At 39.1% G+C, this 18,369-nt stretch overlaps 1 protein-coding gene across 5 annotated transcripts in view; it reads left to right on the top strand.

Moving 5' to 3' along the window:
* The window catches only part of slc25a22a (solute carrier family 25 member 22a), a 193,204-nt gene that overhangs the window by 88,415 nt on the left and 86,420 nt on the right, over positions 1-18,369 (top strand). For all 5 annotated transcript variants that reach the window (XM_060838773.1, XM_060838772.1, XM_060838769.1 and 2 more), the window contains exon 5: positions 7,791-7,881. In XM_060838773.1, the coding sequence (XP_060694756.1) occupies positions 7,791-7,881 (91 nt within the window). The remainder of the gene's footprint in view (positions 1-7,790; positions 7,882-18,369) is intronic.

Consider the following 18,369-nt stretch of genomic DNA (forward strand, 5'->3'; position numbering starts at 1 on the left):
TGACATGTTTTGTTTGCTAGTTGGCTCGAAGACTGTGTGAGCATCCTGCACTTATTGAAAATGTGAATTGAAGAGTCAACTATGTTTTGTAGAACTGTCACATGATAAAGATCGCATGTTCCCCATTCCCATCTCTGTGGAGACAATTATGAATGAATTAATTCAGATCCTTTTATTCCAGGACTGCCTGTTTTGTTTTCCAATTTCGACCTGCAAATTACTCTGTACCTGCTATCCTTTCAGCACTACAAGGAATACACTGTGTAAGGGGCCTTTTATTTTCAGTGAGTAACCAAGGTGAAGAACAAGCAGACATTGAGAAGATATGTGACATGTTGAGAATAGGTAATGATCAGGTTAGACTATGCTAGCCTGATATTTTTGAGAAAGATTGAATAGAGATTACACCAAGTGGGAATGAAATGTGGAAGAAGACTGGGTAAAAGGTGCATATTGAGCATGGAGGGAAGATAGATAGATATATAGATAGATAGAAAGTTGATTGAGCTATTCACCAGCATTGTAAGATGAGTTTAAAGCAAAGAAGGCTGCAGCAACAGGAGAGGTGAGCATTTAGAATTGAAATGGCTGCTTTACTAAATATCATCCTTTTGCCTGTACCTAATATCAAGGATAAATTGAATGCTGCAGTACTAGAGGAAACCAATTTCTTAGACATGAAGTGTGACTGTGCAATATAAAAGCCTATAACATTATATTATTTATAAAAATGTGTATATGTATTCCCTCCTGAGAGTACTGACTCAAGGTAATGTTTTTGCTAGTGTGTTGGAAGCTGAGAGGGGTCCTGATAGAATTGTATAAAATTCTGGGAGACATGGAGACAGTGGATATTGGAGTCTTTTTCACACAGTGGAAATGTCAAATACGATGGGTATTTGTTTAATGTGAGAGGGGAAAAATTTCAAGGAGTTGTGAGGTAAGTTTTTTTTACAGAGGGTGGTAGGTACCTGAGATGCTCTGCCAGGGGGTGGTGGTATAAGCAGAGGGGATAGCAGCGCTTCAGAGGCATTTAGAAACACAAACAGGCAGGAAAAAGAGGAATACAGACCATGTACAAGCAGATGGTGTTAGTTTAGAATAGCATTATGGTAGGCGTAGACATGATGGGCTGAAGGACCTGGTCCTATACTGTACTTTTGTATGTGACTCAGTTACAAAGAAATAAGGCACCCTTTCACATATATTGTAAGCTGCCTAGCCCACAGATTTAACCACAGTCATGGGACACTTCACACACCAACCCATTCATATCTTTGCCCAATGAATGTATGCTTGTAACTTTCTAACAGCGATCACTTGCAAGTTTGATTCCTCCTCCCCATTTGCCTCCAATCTCAACACTGACATTAATCTCCTTGACTTCAGGTGAGTTCTGGTATTTCAGCACAGTTTAACCCTGAGCCGTCATAGTCTGTACCAGTCAGTATTGTATTGAGAGGTGTCCTTTACCACATTTCATATAGGCAGAATTTCTATATCAGTTTTAAATTATATTGAAATTAGTCATTGCTTATTATCATTTTTTGATTAAGTTTTATGTTTCATCCCTTGTTAAAGGTACTTGAGTTTTTATATGATTATGCAGGTGGGAAATGTATGCAGAGTTATTAAAAAGGAAGTCGTCAATTGTAGATGTGAAAATACCTTATTTGTTTTCTTTCAGAGGACAAGAAAATATGGGCACTCAAAAGACCAGTGCCACTTTTAATGGTATGGTAATTGCATATAATGAAAGACCTTGTTGCAATGTCCTATCTTGGGGGAAGAATGGCAGTATTGAATAAATGCTTTTTGTATGGTGTGGTGAAGGGACCATTTTGGAGCAGGGTTCATTTTCTTACTAACTGGGTGTTTTGCATGGAACTCACATTTTTCAAAGTTGGTGGTCTAAATGTTTCCAGCTTCTTTAAGCCTATGTCTGAAGTTTGCTTTTTAGAAAATAAAATGGTACATCTCATGGAGTCGTGACATTTTGGACTGTAGCATTGACTTTTTTTTTAATGCTTTTTTTTTAAAGCAATCAATCATTCTTGGATAATGGGCAATGATGGTGATGTTCCATTTATTACCCACTCCAAGTTATCTTGCATAGGTGGTGAGCTTTCTTCTCGTCATACTGCAGCACATCCTTGTGATGAGCTTTTCTCCACAATGGTGTGAGGGAGATCATAATATTGACTTAATTGCTTTAACGGAGCAGTGATATATATCTTTATTGGGAACGGCTTGGAACATGACTTGGAAATGACATGTCAAGTGGTCCAAGCTGTCTAGCATCCCTGAATTGTTGAAGCATAAAAGCAAATTTTATTTGTACAAACCCAGAATTATATAACCAGACCCAAGCAGATTAAATGATTAAAAATTTTTCAAGAGTTTTTTTTTTATGTTTTGAATTAGTCTAGTTAAATTGGGAATTGTTTTTCTTCAATCTAGAAAGACTGTCGTTAAAAACTGAAGTGTCACTTTTGTGGAAAAGAGGAATGGTTTAAAAATGATCAAATATGACATGCAATGTGATGGAGCTGATTGAGGGACATTACCTGAAGATATTTTGTTAATGTTAGAGTGCACACCTCTTTTTTTGGTTACTTTTTCTCTGGTTTGCTATGTGGTCGGTCTGAAAACTAGTTACCAAACCTTCAAAATCGCTGTAAATGTTGCACTAACTTCTGAAAGACCTCCAGCAATGCCTCATCACACCACTTTAATTTATGTTCCTCCTAGAAGGGGAACAGAGTTTTCTTGAGTTACTGCTGCGTTCAGGAATGTGCTGACATTTAAAATGGAACTTTGGTCCTGTATTTCCACATCAATGAAGCCCCAATTTTTATTTGGCCCAATGTATAACTTGGAAATTAGCTAGACAATTTACTTAGCTGCAAACTGAACAAAGAAAATTTGAACAAATAATCTTGAAATCTATCACTTGTAATTCATGGTTGAATATTGACTTCCAAATAACATTTTGTTCTTGCTTCCCGTCAACAGTACTGAAATAGCCATTCATTACTAAGAGGCTAGCGGATGTTGCTAAAACCCAGCAACATCGTGGCCAACAAATAATCTGATTTCCATCATTTGCTTGATTTGGTAATTCCACCAATGATTGATGATGACTGTGGTCTGTTCCTCCCATGAGCTTCCATTCTGTGTGATTTCCTTGTCCCATGCCTGCCCAAAAGCAGGGAAATGTTAGGATCAGGCTGCTCTCCTAACATCTGAGGTACATGGTAATGTCCATACTTTTATTTTCCTTTTGGCATACAGTAATCTGAGAGATACTAAGAACTCAGTAAACTAAGAGCTGGTTCAGTTTTTTTTACTTGTTGTGAACAAAGGAGGATTCCCCAATCCAGTTACTACAGTGTTATGCATTAGAGAATTGCTACTTGCATAAGTACAACTAAAATGATGAAGGAGCTGATCAAATTTCACACCAGTAAATTCTAGTCAGAAAAGTTGAAAGATTCCATCTCTCCACAGTAGAATGCACATCCTTCTCTAACAGAGTGTATAAGACACTAGTTCTTCAATTCCCAAGTCTCTACCATGTTGTTCCATGTCCAGCTATTAACACATGTTTGCAGCTGAATGTTCATCCTATTATTTCATCTGCTATGAAGAATTTCCTGGAAGCACCACCCCTAAATTCACATGATATAGATGAGGCACCGCGAGGCACTCCATGCCATCGGGCTTTGTAGCTCAAATGTCTTCAGTGACCATACTATCCTTACGAACTGATGATTTTTAAAAAGTTCCCATTCAGATCTCCACTTCAAAAATATTTTCTCTATCCTCTAAACATTGCCATTCTGAGTGGTATTTAATGCTGCTGCTGTGGAACATTGCGTGTTAATTCCATTGTGTGGGACAGCAAGTTTCCTTCCCTGAAGGAGTTTACTGAACCATTTGGATTATTACAGCAATCTGATAGCCTCAAGTTCATTTTTAATCAGTCTAGATATTTATCTGCTGATTTATTTCAAATTAAATTTAAATCACTTTTGTTAGAATGGGATTTGAGCTGATGTTCTCTACATTTTTAATTCTGCAAATATGTCTGCTACCCAACTACAGCCTTCACAGTGAAAGATGGAACAGATTTAAGACCAATACATTTTTTGCTTTAAAACCGGAGTGCTTTTTTTTTAAAGAATAAAAATTCTAATGCGCTTAATTTGAAAGAGGATTACAGTTTTTTTGGGGGATTCTTCATAATGAGTCACAGTGCCTTGCTGTGCACTGGAGATTGCTTTGTCTATCCATCCTTGATGTTTTTGAAATGCGTCACCAGAATGCTGGGGCAACAAGTGGTGCAATGGTTAGCACAGCTGCCTTACAGCGCCAGGGACCCATGTTTGTTTCCAGCCTTGGGTGACTCTGCAAACTGCACACACACATCCTCTCCGTGTCTGCATGGGTTTCCTCCGGGTTCTCCGGTTTCCTCCCACCGCCCAAGGGTGTGCAGATTACGGAGTTTGGCCATGGGAAATGCAGGGTTACAGGGATAGGATAGCCGGGTGGGATATTCTTCAGAGGAGCAGTGGGGATGCAATGGGCCAAATGGCTTGCTTCCATACTGTAGGGATTCTATGATAGATTCTGTGAACTTTTTTTTTAGTTTAGCAATCTGAAGTTAACAAACATTCTGGTTTTTAAACCTCTGTGAATATCGTGTTTGAAGCAATAGTATGTTGAACCAGGGAGTAGCAGGCATAAGTTTACGATAAGTTTCTCTCACTCACTGAGACCCATTTCCCACCTATCCTATTTTTCCTGGACTCTCTGGTACAGCCAGCCTTTTCATTATCTTGCAATCTTTGTACAGGATCAATCGCATTCCGCCTTGTGAAGGCAGCAAGTGGAAGTCACACAGTTAATGGTGTCACCCAAAGCCATATTGAATCTGACTCCATCACAGTTATGAGCACACTGTTTCTAGGTCCTAACAGCTCATTGTGCTATTTTTTAAAAAAAATGCATTCCCATGTGATGCTACTGTTCTCCAAGCTTCCTGCTTATCTGCCACTGCTTCTTTAGGCAGTCAGTGTAAATTAGTGTTTTATGATTCTCAACCCCATTTGCCAATGGGAGCAATTTCTCCCTCTCTACTCTGTCCAGATCCCTCATTATTTTGAATGCTTTTATCAAATTACAGGATCACCAAAGTATTGTGGCACGAAAGGAGGCCATCCAGCCCATTGTACCGTTTCAACATACCTTTGCAAATTACTTTTACCTAAGTAACCATCCAATACACTCCTGAATGCCTCAATTTTACCCCCCTACACCACACTTCCAGGTAGTTCATTCCATATCCTAACTACTTGCTGAGTGAAAAGGTTTTGCCACACTTCACACTTGCTGTTGCATATCACTTTAAGTCTAAGTCTGCTTGAATTTTATCGTTGATGAGCAGGAACAATTTATCCTTATCTTCTTGATCCAAGTTAAAAATCTCACAACACCAGGTTATAGTCCAACAGGTTTAATTGGAAGCACACTAGCTTTCGGGGCGACGCTCCTTCATCAGGTGATTGTCACTCCGAAAGCTAGTGTGCTTCCAATTAAACCTATTGGACTATAACCTGGTGTTGTGTGATTTTTAACTTTCTACACCTCAGTCCAACACCGACATCTCCAAATCATGACTACTTGATCCAGACTGCTTCTAGTTTTGAAAAGCTCCATCACATCTACTTTTAGCTTCTCTATCTTGAAGGAGAACAATACAAATTCTTCAATCTATCCGCAGAATTAAAGTTTCTCGTCTTGTAAACTACTTCTAAACTTTCTGCAGTGTGTTCACATCCTTCTTGCAATGTGGTATACTGAATGCTCCATCTGAGATGTGGCAAGTTCTTTTGCAAATTCAATATCACTATCTTGCTGTTGTACTTTATGCCTCTACTATAATACCAATGATGCTGTATGTTTTATTTATTGCTCTCCCTACCAGCCCTGCTACTTTCAATGATCTGTGCACATGAACACCTCTGTTCTTATGAACGTGAACACCGCTGTTCTTATGCCTCTTTACAATAGTATCCCCTGTTTTAAATTGTCTTTCAATGTTTTTTCCACCAAAATGCATGACCTTGCATTTCTCTACATTAAAAACTCATCTTTCAGTTAATGTCCTTTTTGAAGTTCCGCACTGTCGTCTTCACAGCTTACATTTCTTCCAAGGTTTGTGTATCTGCAAACTTTTAGTTTATCCCCTGCACATCAAAATTCAGGTCATTAATATATATATCAGAAAAAGCAAGGGTCCCGATACTCACCCAATGGGGGGAGCTCCCTTTCAAACCTCCTTCCAGCCCATTACTCTATTTCCTGTCACTCAACTAATTTTGTGCATGTTGTTACTAACTGTTTATTTCATGACCAGAACGTTCCTCAAGCCTATTGTATTGCACTGTGTCAAATGCCTTCTGAAAATCCTTATACATCGCATCAATAGCATTACCCTTACTGAGTCTTTCAGTTATGACCTCAAAAAGTCTAGCAAGTTACTTGAACGTGATTTCCCCTTTACAAATCCATATTGACTCTTCCCCATCAACCTACCTTTCTCATGTAACCAGTAATTCCATCCCGAATAATTATCTCTAAAAGCTTCCCCACCACTGAAGTTAAACTGACTGGTCCTCCAAACCATCTCTTCTTTCCAATGCGAACAGCCCTCGGTACTTCTACCTGTTTGCACAACGTATGAAGTTATGTTTATAGTCTGAAACCAGGGTCAGCCCAATTTGAACTGTGTTCTGGCTATACACCTGTACGAACCTCATAACGAAGTTCAGCAGTTCCAACAAAGAGTGACGGTAACTTCGGTAACTTTAAGTGTCGCACTTGATCCTGCTTGGATTGAACAAAAAGTTGGAAAAGACTAAACTGAAATCTTCATATATTCTGAACCAGATAATATTAAACCATAGGAGAGTTGAAACAATTTGCCTTGTTTAAGTAAACAATATTGAAGTCACATCCCTGCAGCTTTCCCTGGTGTTCATTGTTGTACTTGGCAGTTGGTAAAAGGAGGGAACTTGAAGGGCAATATTCTTTTCCCTTTTGTCATTTTTGTCTTCATGTGTGTCTAACTAAGAATTGAAAATAAGGCAAGCATGCAAATTTGAAGAGATGACAGTCCCGACTCTCAAATGCTTTGTCTGCTTTGGAGCTAAACTATCATTTGACCTTTTTATTTATTTTTGTTTATGTATATAAAACACTTAAAACTATTAACAATTAAATGTATATATTTTATACTTGCAGTCTAAAACTGTGTTCATGTAATAGTGAAATTGCATTAGATTCGGTGCTTTCACTTGTGTTGGCCGGATAATGTCCTGTTTGGCATGGGATTAATCATTGAACAGAAAGAAGCTGAAAGTATACAGTGTCATTTAGGAAGTAATGAGTCAGAGTGCATGTCTCTCCATGAAATGTTGTAACACTGAGCAGTCCATTTAAGAACTGTATCCCCTTTCAAAGCTTTTCCTTACTAACTATACATTGGGCTTGTGCTATTTCTGTCATCTGCAGTCTGCTCCCTTCAATTACTGCTTTCATGCAATGTTTAAGCATTGTCACTATAGAGTTACAGAAATTTAAATAACTGAACATAGTTTCTGTTTATAATACACTCCATATTGCTGTCATATTTTGATTGTAAGTTGGAATTTTGTAAAGAAAATAAAATGCTTTTAATATCTGGATTATTTTTCTTTTCTTCTGTCCCATCTACATCACTGTAGGAGCTGCTGTCAATCTTACTTTAGTTACACCAGAAAAAGCCATAAAGCTTGCAGCAAATGATTTCTTCCGTCACATGCTTTCAAAGGATGGGTAAGTGGAAGTTTCTTTCAAAATCAAGGGACTGGCAGAGAGAAAGGAGGTCCCCACTTAAAATGCAGTTTAATACAGCAGTCAAAACTTGATACAACTGACTGACCACTTTCAAAACTAAGCATCAAGTTCATCGCTAAATAAAATTCTTACCCGCTGCCAAAAACAATGAGAGTTATGAAATGATCACAGCTAGTTCAGGCTACAGCGCTGCTGTGTTTTAGGAATGTTATTTCTCTCTATTTTAAATGTACAAATATCTCGGCATATACTGGTAGCGTCCCTACCTTTTGAGCCAGAAGGTCCGGGCTCAAATCCCAGCTGCTCCAGAGGTGTGACGTAATACATCTGAACAAGCTGATTTATAAATAACTGCAAATGCTCCATGTTATGAATGCAGTGCCCCCAGTATTGTGTTCATCTGTGCTACCACGTAGTAGGGAGCAATTTCAGCAGATGCAGTGTCTGTGTCAGGGTTGTGACTATTTAAGATCAGAGCTGCTTTTAAGTGCAGCTCTGCTTTCCATCCTTGAATTGTGCATTTTATTTTTTTTATATATTTCCTGTGCAGCAAGTTGATGGGAGTAAAAATAATAGTTGCAGCTGCTTAGAGAGTAATCATTTTAAAAGTCAGGTTCTCATCGTAGCCAAGAATTTACTGAAATATTTGTGATGATTTGTTTCAGTGCTGCTTCACTGTGAAATTTGTCGTTGTCAGATTTAGACATAATTGAGTTCCATTGTCTTGTCAAAATACAGAACATCTATTCAGTGAAATGTTGGAATAATGGTCTTTAGCAGAAGACTTTGGAGAATGTGTTTCCCTAACAATTCTGCTTCCTTCAGGTTTCAAAATTTAATTGCTTATGATGAATATTATTTTCCAGTTTTAGTTATGATGTTGAGTTTTACTTAGGCTGTGTTTTGTAGGCACAGGGAGCATGCAGATTGTCCGCTTGGCTGTGCCATGTCATGTCATTGTCGAGTGATGGATGTAGCTGCCTTCCAGTGGGAAGGGCAGCCTGAGTCAGCCCTTCAGTAAAGTTGGAGGTGAAGTGCTCGGCACTGTCAGTGCTCCCCATCCCCCAAATTTAGCCAGTCTAAGTACTGCTGCTGCCTTTCCCTTGCCCACCAGGAGGAGCTGACCAGCTGGCCCTACTTTAATGACCTTTCGTACCTTGCTTGCAGATTCACAGTGCCTCATTTGGTGGATGTGCAGAATCTCGGCTTATTGCTGTTTCTGCATGCTCTACCAGTGTGACGCTACTACGTGTGGATCTCACAGTGCTGTCATTCACACAGGTTCATTCAGGCTCTGGGGAGTTTCTGCTGACACTACCTGCTCCAGAGGGGTATTATAACATGTCTGAACAGGTGATTTTTTTTTTAAAACAAAAAAGCAGACTGAGTGGGTGCTTGTAGTACTGTGATAGCCTCCCTATCCCTGCAGCAGGAGGCCTATGTTCACGTCCCATCTGCTACAAAGGTGTGCCATAAGATCTCTGAACAGGTTGAACTTAAGCAGACCCAGGGACTCTTCTGGTGCTGTGGCGGTGTCCCTACCTTTGAGCCAGGAGGCCCAGGTTCACGTCCTGGCCAGGGTGTGAAATAACAAATTGATTAGAGAAACAAACATATAAAGTAAACGTGGGTCTGCAGAACTGTCTGTCCTGGGCTGGGATTAACCTATGCACACCACATGTAATGGTTATGTTTTAGTGTTCAAAAATAAATAATGCTCCATTCCAGTTATGCCAGGTGGCTAGGAGGAAACTATTGTAGATGCCGGGATCTGTACTGATGAAGAGTCATTTAGAGTCAAAACGTTAGCCTGCTCTCTCTCTCCTTGGATGCTGACTGCCCCACTGAGATTTTGAGCATTTTTTGTTTTCATTACAGGTGGCTATCTTCATATTCATGCCAGTTATTCCACTTCATTTAGTCAAGGTTTGCCAATTAGTAAATAAAGCGATATATGGCTGGTTCTGTTATAATGCAATAGTTCCGTTCTCGTGTGATCTCACATTATAAGAAAGTTGCACAATAGCCATGCCAGATAAAACAAGAGTCATTGAGGACATTTAAGCGACTGCTGGACGTGCACATGGATGGCAGTGAGTTGAGGGGTGCGTAGGTTAAGTTACTGTATTTTATATTAGGATTAAGTCTTGGCGCCACATCGTGAGCCTAAGGGCCTGTTCTGCGCTGTACTTTTCTATGTAACTTGGCAAGTTGGATCCAAAATTGGCTTCGTGGTAGGAGGCAGAAGATGATGGTAAAGGCTGTTTTTATGATGAGAGAATGGTGTCCTATACTCTACTACAGAAGTCAGTGCTGCATCCCTTATTGTTTGTGATGCATATAAATGATATAGAAGAAAATGTGGGGTTGGGATTAGAGGTGATAAATAAATTTGTATAAAAGTCAAAGATTGTCTGGCTGGTTACAGTGAGAAGAAAGGTCTTCGGCTACATAGGATAAAGATGGATTGATTAAATGAGTAGATCAGTGGCAGGTGGAATTTAATATTGATAATTGTGTGAGGTGATGTGCTTTGGAAGAAGGCGCAGAACAAGGGAATACTATATAAATAGCAAGACACTAGGAAATTCAGAGGAAGACAGATCTTAGGTTGCCTGTCCATGGATCCCTGAAGATGATAGGACAGGTTAAAATAGGGTAGTTAAGAAGACATGAGGGGCATTTGTCTTTATCTTAAGAAGGCATAAGGGGCATTTGTGGCAAAGGTATAAGAGGGAGATCATGGTGGAGCTATATAGGATTTTGGTTAAGCCACAGCTGGATTACTGGTCATTGCACAAACGGAAGGCTGTGTAGGGCATCAGTGGAGGAGGTACAGAAGAGGTTGACCAAGATATTCCCTGGGATAGAACATTTCAGCTATGTAGGCAGGCTGGATAAGCTCAGGTTGTTTTCTTTAGAGCAGACAAGGCTGTGAGGGGACCTGATCGTGGTATTTAATATTATGAGGGGCAAAGACAGCTGTTCCACTTAGTTGAAGGATCAATGACGAGGAGACACAATTGAGGTTAAAAGCAGAAGATATTGACTGGATTTGAGGAAAACTTCTTAATTTAGATAGTGGTGGGAATCTGAGATATACTGTCAGGAAGAGTATTTGAGGCTACCTTATGATGAAGTACCTTACAACCTTATTAAAGAAAAAATAACCTCGGAAGAGCGCTGGAACTTTTATAACACTGGTGGCGACTCAATGGGCTGAAGGGCCTCTTCTGTACTGCATGATAAAGTGTTGATAAGGTGGCACAACAATGATTACTACATGGTAACTGTAAGGTAAGACCTCAGGATGTCGGGTTAACATTATCATGGATGATGGATTAATAGCTAATAGGCAAAGATTACGAATAAGTGGGTCATAGCAGGTTTGACAAGATGTAACCAGTGGAGTGACAGGTCTCCACTATTTAGAATCAGTATTGATGACTCGAAGGATGGAACCAGACTTAAAGTCCCTAAATTTGCTGATAACGAAAGATAGTGAACAAAATAAGTTTTGAGGAGGACAATCTATAAAGGGATGTTGATTCAGTGAGTGGTTTAAAAAAAAAGAATTGGCTGATATAGTATGAACTGGGAAAGTATAAAGAAGAATAGAAAAGTACTGTTATTTACATGGAGAAAAATGAATGCTCTTTAATATGGAGGTATATATATGAGCACAGAAAACTGGTACGGAGGAACACCATGAGAAATATGGTTGCAAATGAAATGGGTTGTTTAATGCAAGGGAGTAGAGTAAAATAATAGGAAGGATTTGCTACAACTGTAAATACATTGGTGAGACTACATCCGAAGTACAGTGTCAAATTTGGTCTCTTTCCTTGAGAAACTATATAACAGCATTTGAAGTAGGTCAGAAAAGGTTCACTTGACTCCTTTATCCCAGGAATCATTTTGTGAAGAAAGATTTAATGAGTTTTGCCTGTATCTGTGTTGAGTTTAGATGATTGAGGGGTCACCTTACTGAAACATACAAGTAGTACCAAACCTAAAAAAGTCTGAAAATGGTTGCAGGCAGAGCATGCAGACCAAATGCTGCAATCCCATGTTTATCTAGTCTGCATGTACAAATCATTCTCAGTATTCTCAAGTATCTGGCAAGCATACACTATCAATTCCAAATAGAAAAGTGGCTGCAGATTCCAGGTTGAAAAAACTGCTCAAGGTGCGTTAACAACTTGACTCTTGCCATCAAACACATTTTTGAAATGTGGCTGTCATTGGCTAGACCAGCATCTATGGCCCATCCATAGTTATCTTTGAGAAAGTGCTCGTGACCTGCGAGCTTTGAACTGCTGTAATCCATTTGATGTCAGTACCCTCAGAGCACTGATGGGGAGTAAGCTCCAGAATTTTGCAACAGTCAAGGAACAACGATGTATTATCAAGTCAGGATGGTGGATTGTTTGGAGAGAAACATGCAGGTAGTGATATTTCCGTGTATTTGATTCTGAACTGTTGTCTGGTGTTTTGGGGCGGACAGTAAGTGCTGATCTTGTCAGAAATGCCTTCACCACGTGAATGAAAAAGTAAAGTACCAAATTGCCTGACTCTCTCTGATGGTTGTGATTCAGATCACAAATTTTCATTTCAAATGGTGGCCTCGTCTGGTTCAGTTGAAACTAACAAAGTGGCAGTCAGGTCCATTGCATCACTGCTCAAAGAAATGGTAGGTTGGGGTTGGTGGAATACTATCTTTGCAAAATCTTAAAAATATCAACATGTTTTGGAATGGACTGTGCAGTTTTACTGATCCAAACAATATGGAAACTCTGAAGAGTAATGGAAATCTTATTAATTTCAGCTTTTCTTTTTAAAAAGAAAGAAAAGCATAATTCTTTCACTAGAAGAAACTTTGTTTGATATTAATTCTTGTTTTAACCTTGCAAACAGTCAAAGCTATTTGCAGCGCTGGCTGACTCAGATCCCCGTGGAGAACCGAGCAGATGCTGTTGCAAGTAATCACTTTGACAGCTGAGCTCAATGGATGAGAGAGGCTGCTGCCAGTGGGATGGGAGAGTCTCAGCAACACAGTGAAGCAGCCTCCTTTTCTCTCTCTTTCTCTTCAATCCAGCATGTTAAAAGCAAATTCTTTGGGTTAAGCTTCTCATGAGACTTACTGGACTGGCCCCTGCTTGTAGTTTACCTGCAATGTTTGCTCGTGGATTAGCTTACTATTGCATGATTAAAGTCCTTGGAAGTCCAGCAGCCTTGGAGTGTTGTATTGGAATACAATCTGAATTAATTTGTTTGGATGAATTTGAGATTGACGTCTTCTAACAAAATCTGCAGGAAATGTGTCTTAATGTGGAGAAAAATAATTCCTCTTCTATGTATGCTGCTCTATTTTATTTAAATTTTGTATCTTTTAATTTTTTTTGTTTTCACTCAAGGCTGTTTTTTTTTCTTCCTGCCTTTTACTGAGGTTAAAGTAACACCGAGAAAGTACCAGAGCACATGAGTTAACATCACAGGCCTAATGCAGTGTAGAAAAATGTCACCATACTCATCTGCATGACAAATCAAAAGTAGGGCAATGGCTTCACTAAAGGTTACATGGATTAAATGATGCTCAGATCGATATTTGAAGTTGTGTCTTTCCATCTGGGCACAAGACCATTTAGTAAGGCATTGTTTCCATGAAGGCTTCATGTGTCTGTAAACTTCCTTTCCCCTTTAAAACCTAGTTGGTGGAAGGAGATTAGGTATGTGTAATGGCCACTTTTTAAACTTCTTAATGACAATTTGTTAATCCATCATAGTTTTTATATGTACAAAATATTAAGATAGTCAATTAATATTGTGCATGAATTAATTGCTAAAATGCTTCAAAGCGATGAATCATCTCCCAAATAAATTAGGCATAAATTAATGTGTGTGGGACATTGCTTCAAAGCCCGGATTTATTTCTGTATGTTTTCCGTTCATTGATATCTCTGGGGATAATTTTGATTAAATATAAATATGTTAATTGACCTTATTGAGAATTATTGCATGCAGTTAGTTTGATTTTATCTCTCAGTTTCTGGAAGGTATCAAATTCCAATATATTTATGGTTTCTTCATTTTTATGTAAGGGATGTATTTCATTGTCTGTGGCATAAACTAAGGAAAATTGAAAAATGAAAATTGAAGTCACACAGTAAACTACTCTACAATCAGTTGTTTCATTTTAATTTTGTCAGTTTTTCTTTCTTGTTGGTTTTGGTGTGTTACAGGTTAGATGCAAAGAAAATCAATATTTGCGATCAGAGCGTTTGATCTCTTTCAAGGGAGCTGGCATATAAAGGTGAAGGATTGATGCTTCAGTTGTACAGAGCCTTGATCTGATCCCTTTACATTCTGTTTTGGGTAGCAAACTTCAAAGGAACTCTGCTGAGAAGGCTGTGTGTGATAGATGAGGGCAAGTGGTATAGTTCTGGGGTTCCAGTTTAGATGGTATTTAAAATGAAAAAGAATTTTGATTAGATAAGTGAAAGGGAGCTATTTTCTTTTGTCTGATGGAATCAGGAACAGAAGGGCAGAATCTTTCAATTGGAGATCAGCCTTTAAGAAATACCTTTTTGCAGAAAACTGTTTAAAAATCAGGGGTCACCCTTTTAAAACACAGATGAGGTGAAATTTAGTTTCAGAGATTTATAAATACTTGGAACACTCTTCTTAAAAGGATGGTGGAAGTAGAGTCTTTAAGTATTCTTAAGGCGTTGCCATATAGAATTCAGTAAATGGGTGAGAGGTTGTCAGGAGAGGTGAGAATGTGATTTAAGTTGTCAGTCAGACCATCCGTGGTGATCATCTCAAATGGCAAAACAGGCTTGAGGAATCAAATGACCTACTCCTGTTCCTCATCCTTGTTAAAATTGCTAAGCTGCTTAGCTTTAGACTTCAATACAGTCAACAGTTTTTTTGCATGGTTTCTTTGAGCATATTTTACAGTGAGAAATCACTGAGTGGTGAACAGGTGCTAGAGATCTGGCTGACATTCGCACCAGCCCCACTCTGATATCTTGAGTATACTTAAAATTCCACCTGGAACTTAGATCCAAACTAGAGTAATGCTATTACTCAGCAAGTTATTGCCAATTCTTCAAGATCAGCAAAGTCAATCTGACTGTATTTTAAAACAAATTGCTACAATAGCATAACCAATCATGTAAGGCAAATTGCTCTTTAGCAAAGGGATTTAAAATTATATGATCAACTCTTAATGCATATGTGTTGGTGACTTGAAGATGTGTGAATAAAAAAAATTGAGCAAAATTTACTTAGTTACACAAGCAGTTGGTAGGAATATGAGGATTGAGGTCAGTTTAAAAACAATGAGGACGGATGTAAAGTGAGCTGCCAAATCACACTCAAGATGTGCTGCACCTTCTGTGTAGTGGAAGTATTCCATGCAATGACCATCTGGCAATAATCTTTACAAATGGAAAATCTGACTAATCACACAAATTGACAACCAGAAGAGTTTAGGTCGTTGGATGTCTTCTTTTAGATTTGATTTACGAAGTCACTAAGTCAGAAAAAAATAGTGTAATGGCGAGCTTTTATGCAGAAAACCCCAGATGACTTCGACCAATTTACATGTAGATTGGTTAGATAAAGGGGTCAGAAATAACTTTGTTCATCTCTGTCTGATGAGCGGTATGGGCGTTAAAAGTTGACTTCAGCAATGTTCAAGTACAGTGCAGAAATGGGTCAGCCAAATTTGAATGCTTTGAGTTACCTGTCATTGAATGTCTGTATTTTGCAGCTAAATACAATGAAATCTGTCACTTGTAAGTGCCGCAAATGAATGAATAGCTAGCCCACATTTACTAGCCAATATGTGGATAATAGCAGCTCAATAAAATCCATCTATCATATTATTTAATTTCTTTTTGTCAGAGGCAGTCATTCCTGTAATGAATTTCGTTTGTGATATTGCCAAATAGTGTCATATTCTAAGTTTCACGAGAAAGTAAGCTCAGCTTTAATTGACTGGCTGAATGTCTTCCTGTTTTGTGTGGAAGCATATATTTGGTCTTCCTAATCAATGGCATAGTGATGTAGAAATCTGTTTCTGCTGTGGAGGACCTTTTGTCTTTCAGATGTTAAGCCCAATCCTGTTCTCTCTTGGGTATCTTTGTGAATACATCAACAGTGGTTAGGATTTTAGCCTCTGAGAGTGCACACGTGCGCAAGTGTCATCAGAGTGCTGCAGTTTGATGACAAAGGTTGCCATGATCTTGGTTCATATTTTGAATAGTTTAACATAAGCCGGTTGAGTATCTTCACTTAAGCAGGGGGGCTGTGTGGATATGGGTGGGAGTGTTGCAGTGAGGAAGCTGGGCACAAATATTGGTACAATGTCACAGCCTTGTCTTACTGTAATTTGCATACCAATTTGGATTGTGGTGTGTCCATCCGTGAGGATCACATTTTGCATGTTTTCCCACAGCATTCAGAGGTTAGTGATGAATTTGTGCAGGCAGTCAGCTTTGAGGAAATCCCTAATCTCCTCCTCTTCACACCCCCCCCCCCCCCCCCCCCCCCCCACCCCCCACCCCAAAACAAACTCTCAGAGGAAGTGTTAGAGGTGGGTGCAACTACAACATTTAGAAGACATTTAGGCAGGTACGTGTATAGGAAAGAATTAGAGAGAAATAGGTCAAATGCAAGCAAATGAACCTCATTCAGTTTAGGAAACCTGGTCAGCGTGGACCGAAGGGTCCATTTCCATGCTGTATGACGCTATAACTCCCTCTCCTAACTGCAAGTTGTGGATTCAGTGGAACGGCTAACATTTCAGAAGCTGTATCGTTCCTCTCAAGCTGAAAATGTGTTGCTGGAAAAGCGCAGCAGGTCAGGCAGCATCCAAGGAGCAGGAGAATTGACGTTTCGGGCATGAGCCCTCCTTCAGGAATAAGGGCTCATATCCGAAACGTCGATTCTCCTGCTCCTTGGATGCTGCCTGACCTGCTGCGCTTTTCCAGCAACACATTTTCAGCTCTAATCTCCAGCATCTGCAGTCCGCACTTTCTCCTCATTCCTCTCAAGCCACTGTTTCCCACTGAGCATCATTTAGTAGAGGTGAAGATATTTTTTCTGCTCGGTGGCTGTCCAAAACATCTGAACTGGATGCACCCAGTTTGAATAAAGGTGTGATCAATTCAGTGCCATGTGTGAAACTAATACAAAGCTAGGGGTCTCAACTTCACGATTCAGTCTTTACTGAACTAATTAATCTCTGATCATACTTGTCAAATTTGCCTAGATATAATATGCAAACATAAGCCAACATTCCTGCCACTGATTGCTATCAAGTGACCCCTCTGGAAAATGATTGTATCTGAATAATAGTGAAGGAAGACTTGAGATAGAGGGTTATGGACTTTTCTAGTCAAATTGGTTGCAGATTTAACCAGGCTTTTATAAGAAGCATGCATGATACCATGGTGTTGTTACTGCCAGTGCAATGGTCTGTTAAAACACACAAACAGGTGTATAATGTGATAAACAAGGCAATGAAGACCATAGAATGAAGTACTGCATGAATATTCAATGCATTTTGTTTGAGGGGTATCCAATTCCTCAATTTAATTAGGGAAATGTATCGCTGGAGAACGAGGTATAAGCAATCCAGGATCTGAGGAACTTTGAGCCCTGTATGAGATATCACTGAGGAGCAAATACAGTGAAGCACATTGTAAAGTTTTAGTTGAAAACACATTGAGCTCCCCTGACAAATCAGCCCAATAGCGACCCATCACCGAAACATTTTCTCAGGGCATGCCATAAGATTTTTCATTTCTGAAGTGGTTCGTACAAGAAGGCGGCGAGCACTCTGGAATTAGATCTCGATGCTCTAATTGGCTTTGGCAAGCTGTTATTTTTCTGATACATTTTAAGGTTAACATTTAGTCTGAAAGAAAAAACTTAGTGCAGTTTCGCCATTTTTAAAAAAAAAAGTAAGTCACGTCAACTGGGAATGTGCAGTTGTTTCTGCTGCTCCTTAAGTTGGGGGTAATATTTCTGCTTGCATTTTGATCACTGACTTTGGATGTAGCTATTCTATTACACTTGTCTCCTTCAACGAATCTCAAGTCACTTCTTACAGTTACATATCTCATATTACTGTGATAAGAATGTGTTTTGTGTACACAAAGTTGTATTGCAAAATATAAACTCTGAAAGGAACTACTTTTGCGACTGAGATGCTGGCTTCTTCAAAATACCTTCAAGTTACATTGCTGGCTGAATAGATTAGTGTCCAGCTAGTATTGAAACCCAGTGCTAATTTCAGCTCTGATTAATGGGTCATAAGCTTTAACAGTGCCAAGCGTCTTATGGCACAAATTTGCAATGCAAAATGGAGTATTGTTTGGCACTAAATTGAATATTTTCAAGGAGGTATTTCAGGATAGGTTTATGCATGGTGTTTTAACCTCTGCTGTGCCTCTG

The sequence above is a fragment of the Hemiscyllium ocellatum genome, chromosome 18 (genome assembly GCF_020745735.1).
Source record: "Hemiscyllium ocellatum isolate sHemOce1 chromosome 18, sHemOce1.pat.X.cur, whole genome shotgun sequence".
NCBI classification, from domain to species: Eukaryota; Metazoa; Chordata; class Chondrichthyes; order Orectolobiformes; family Hemiscylliidae; genus Hemiscyllium; species Hemiscyllium ocellatum.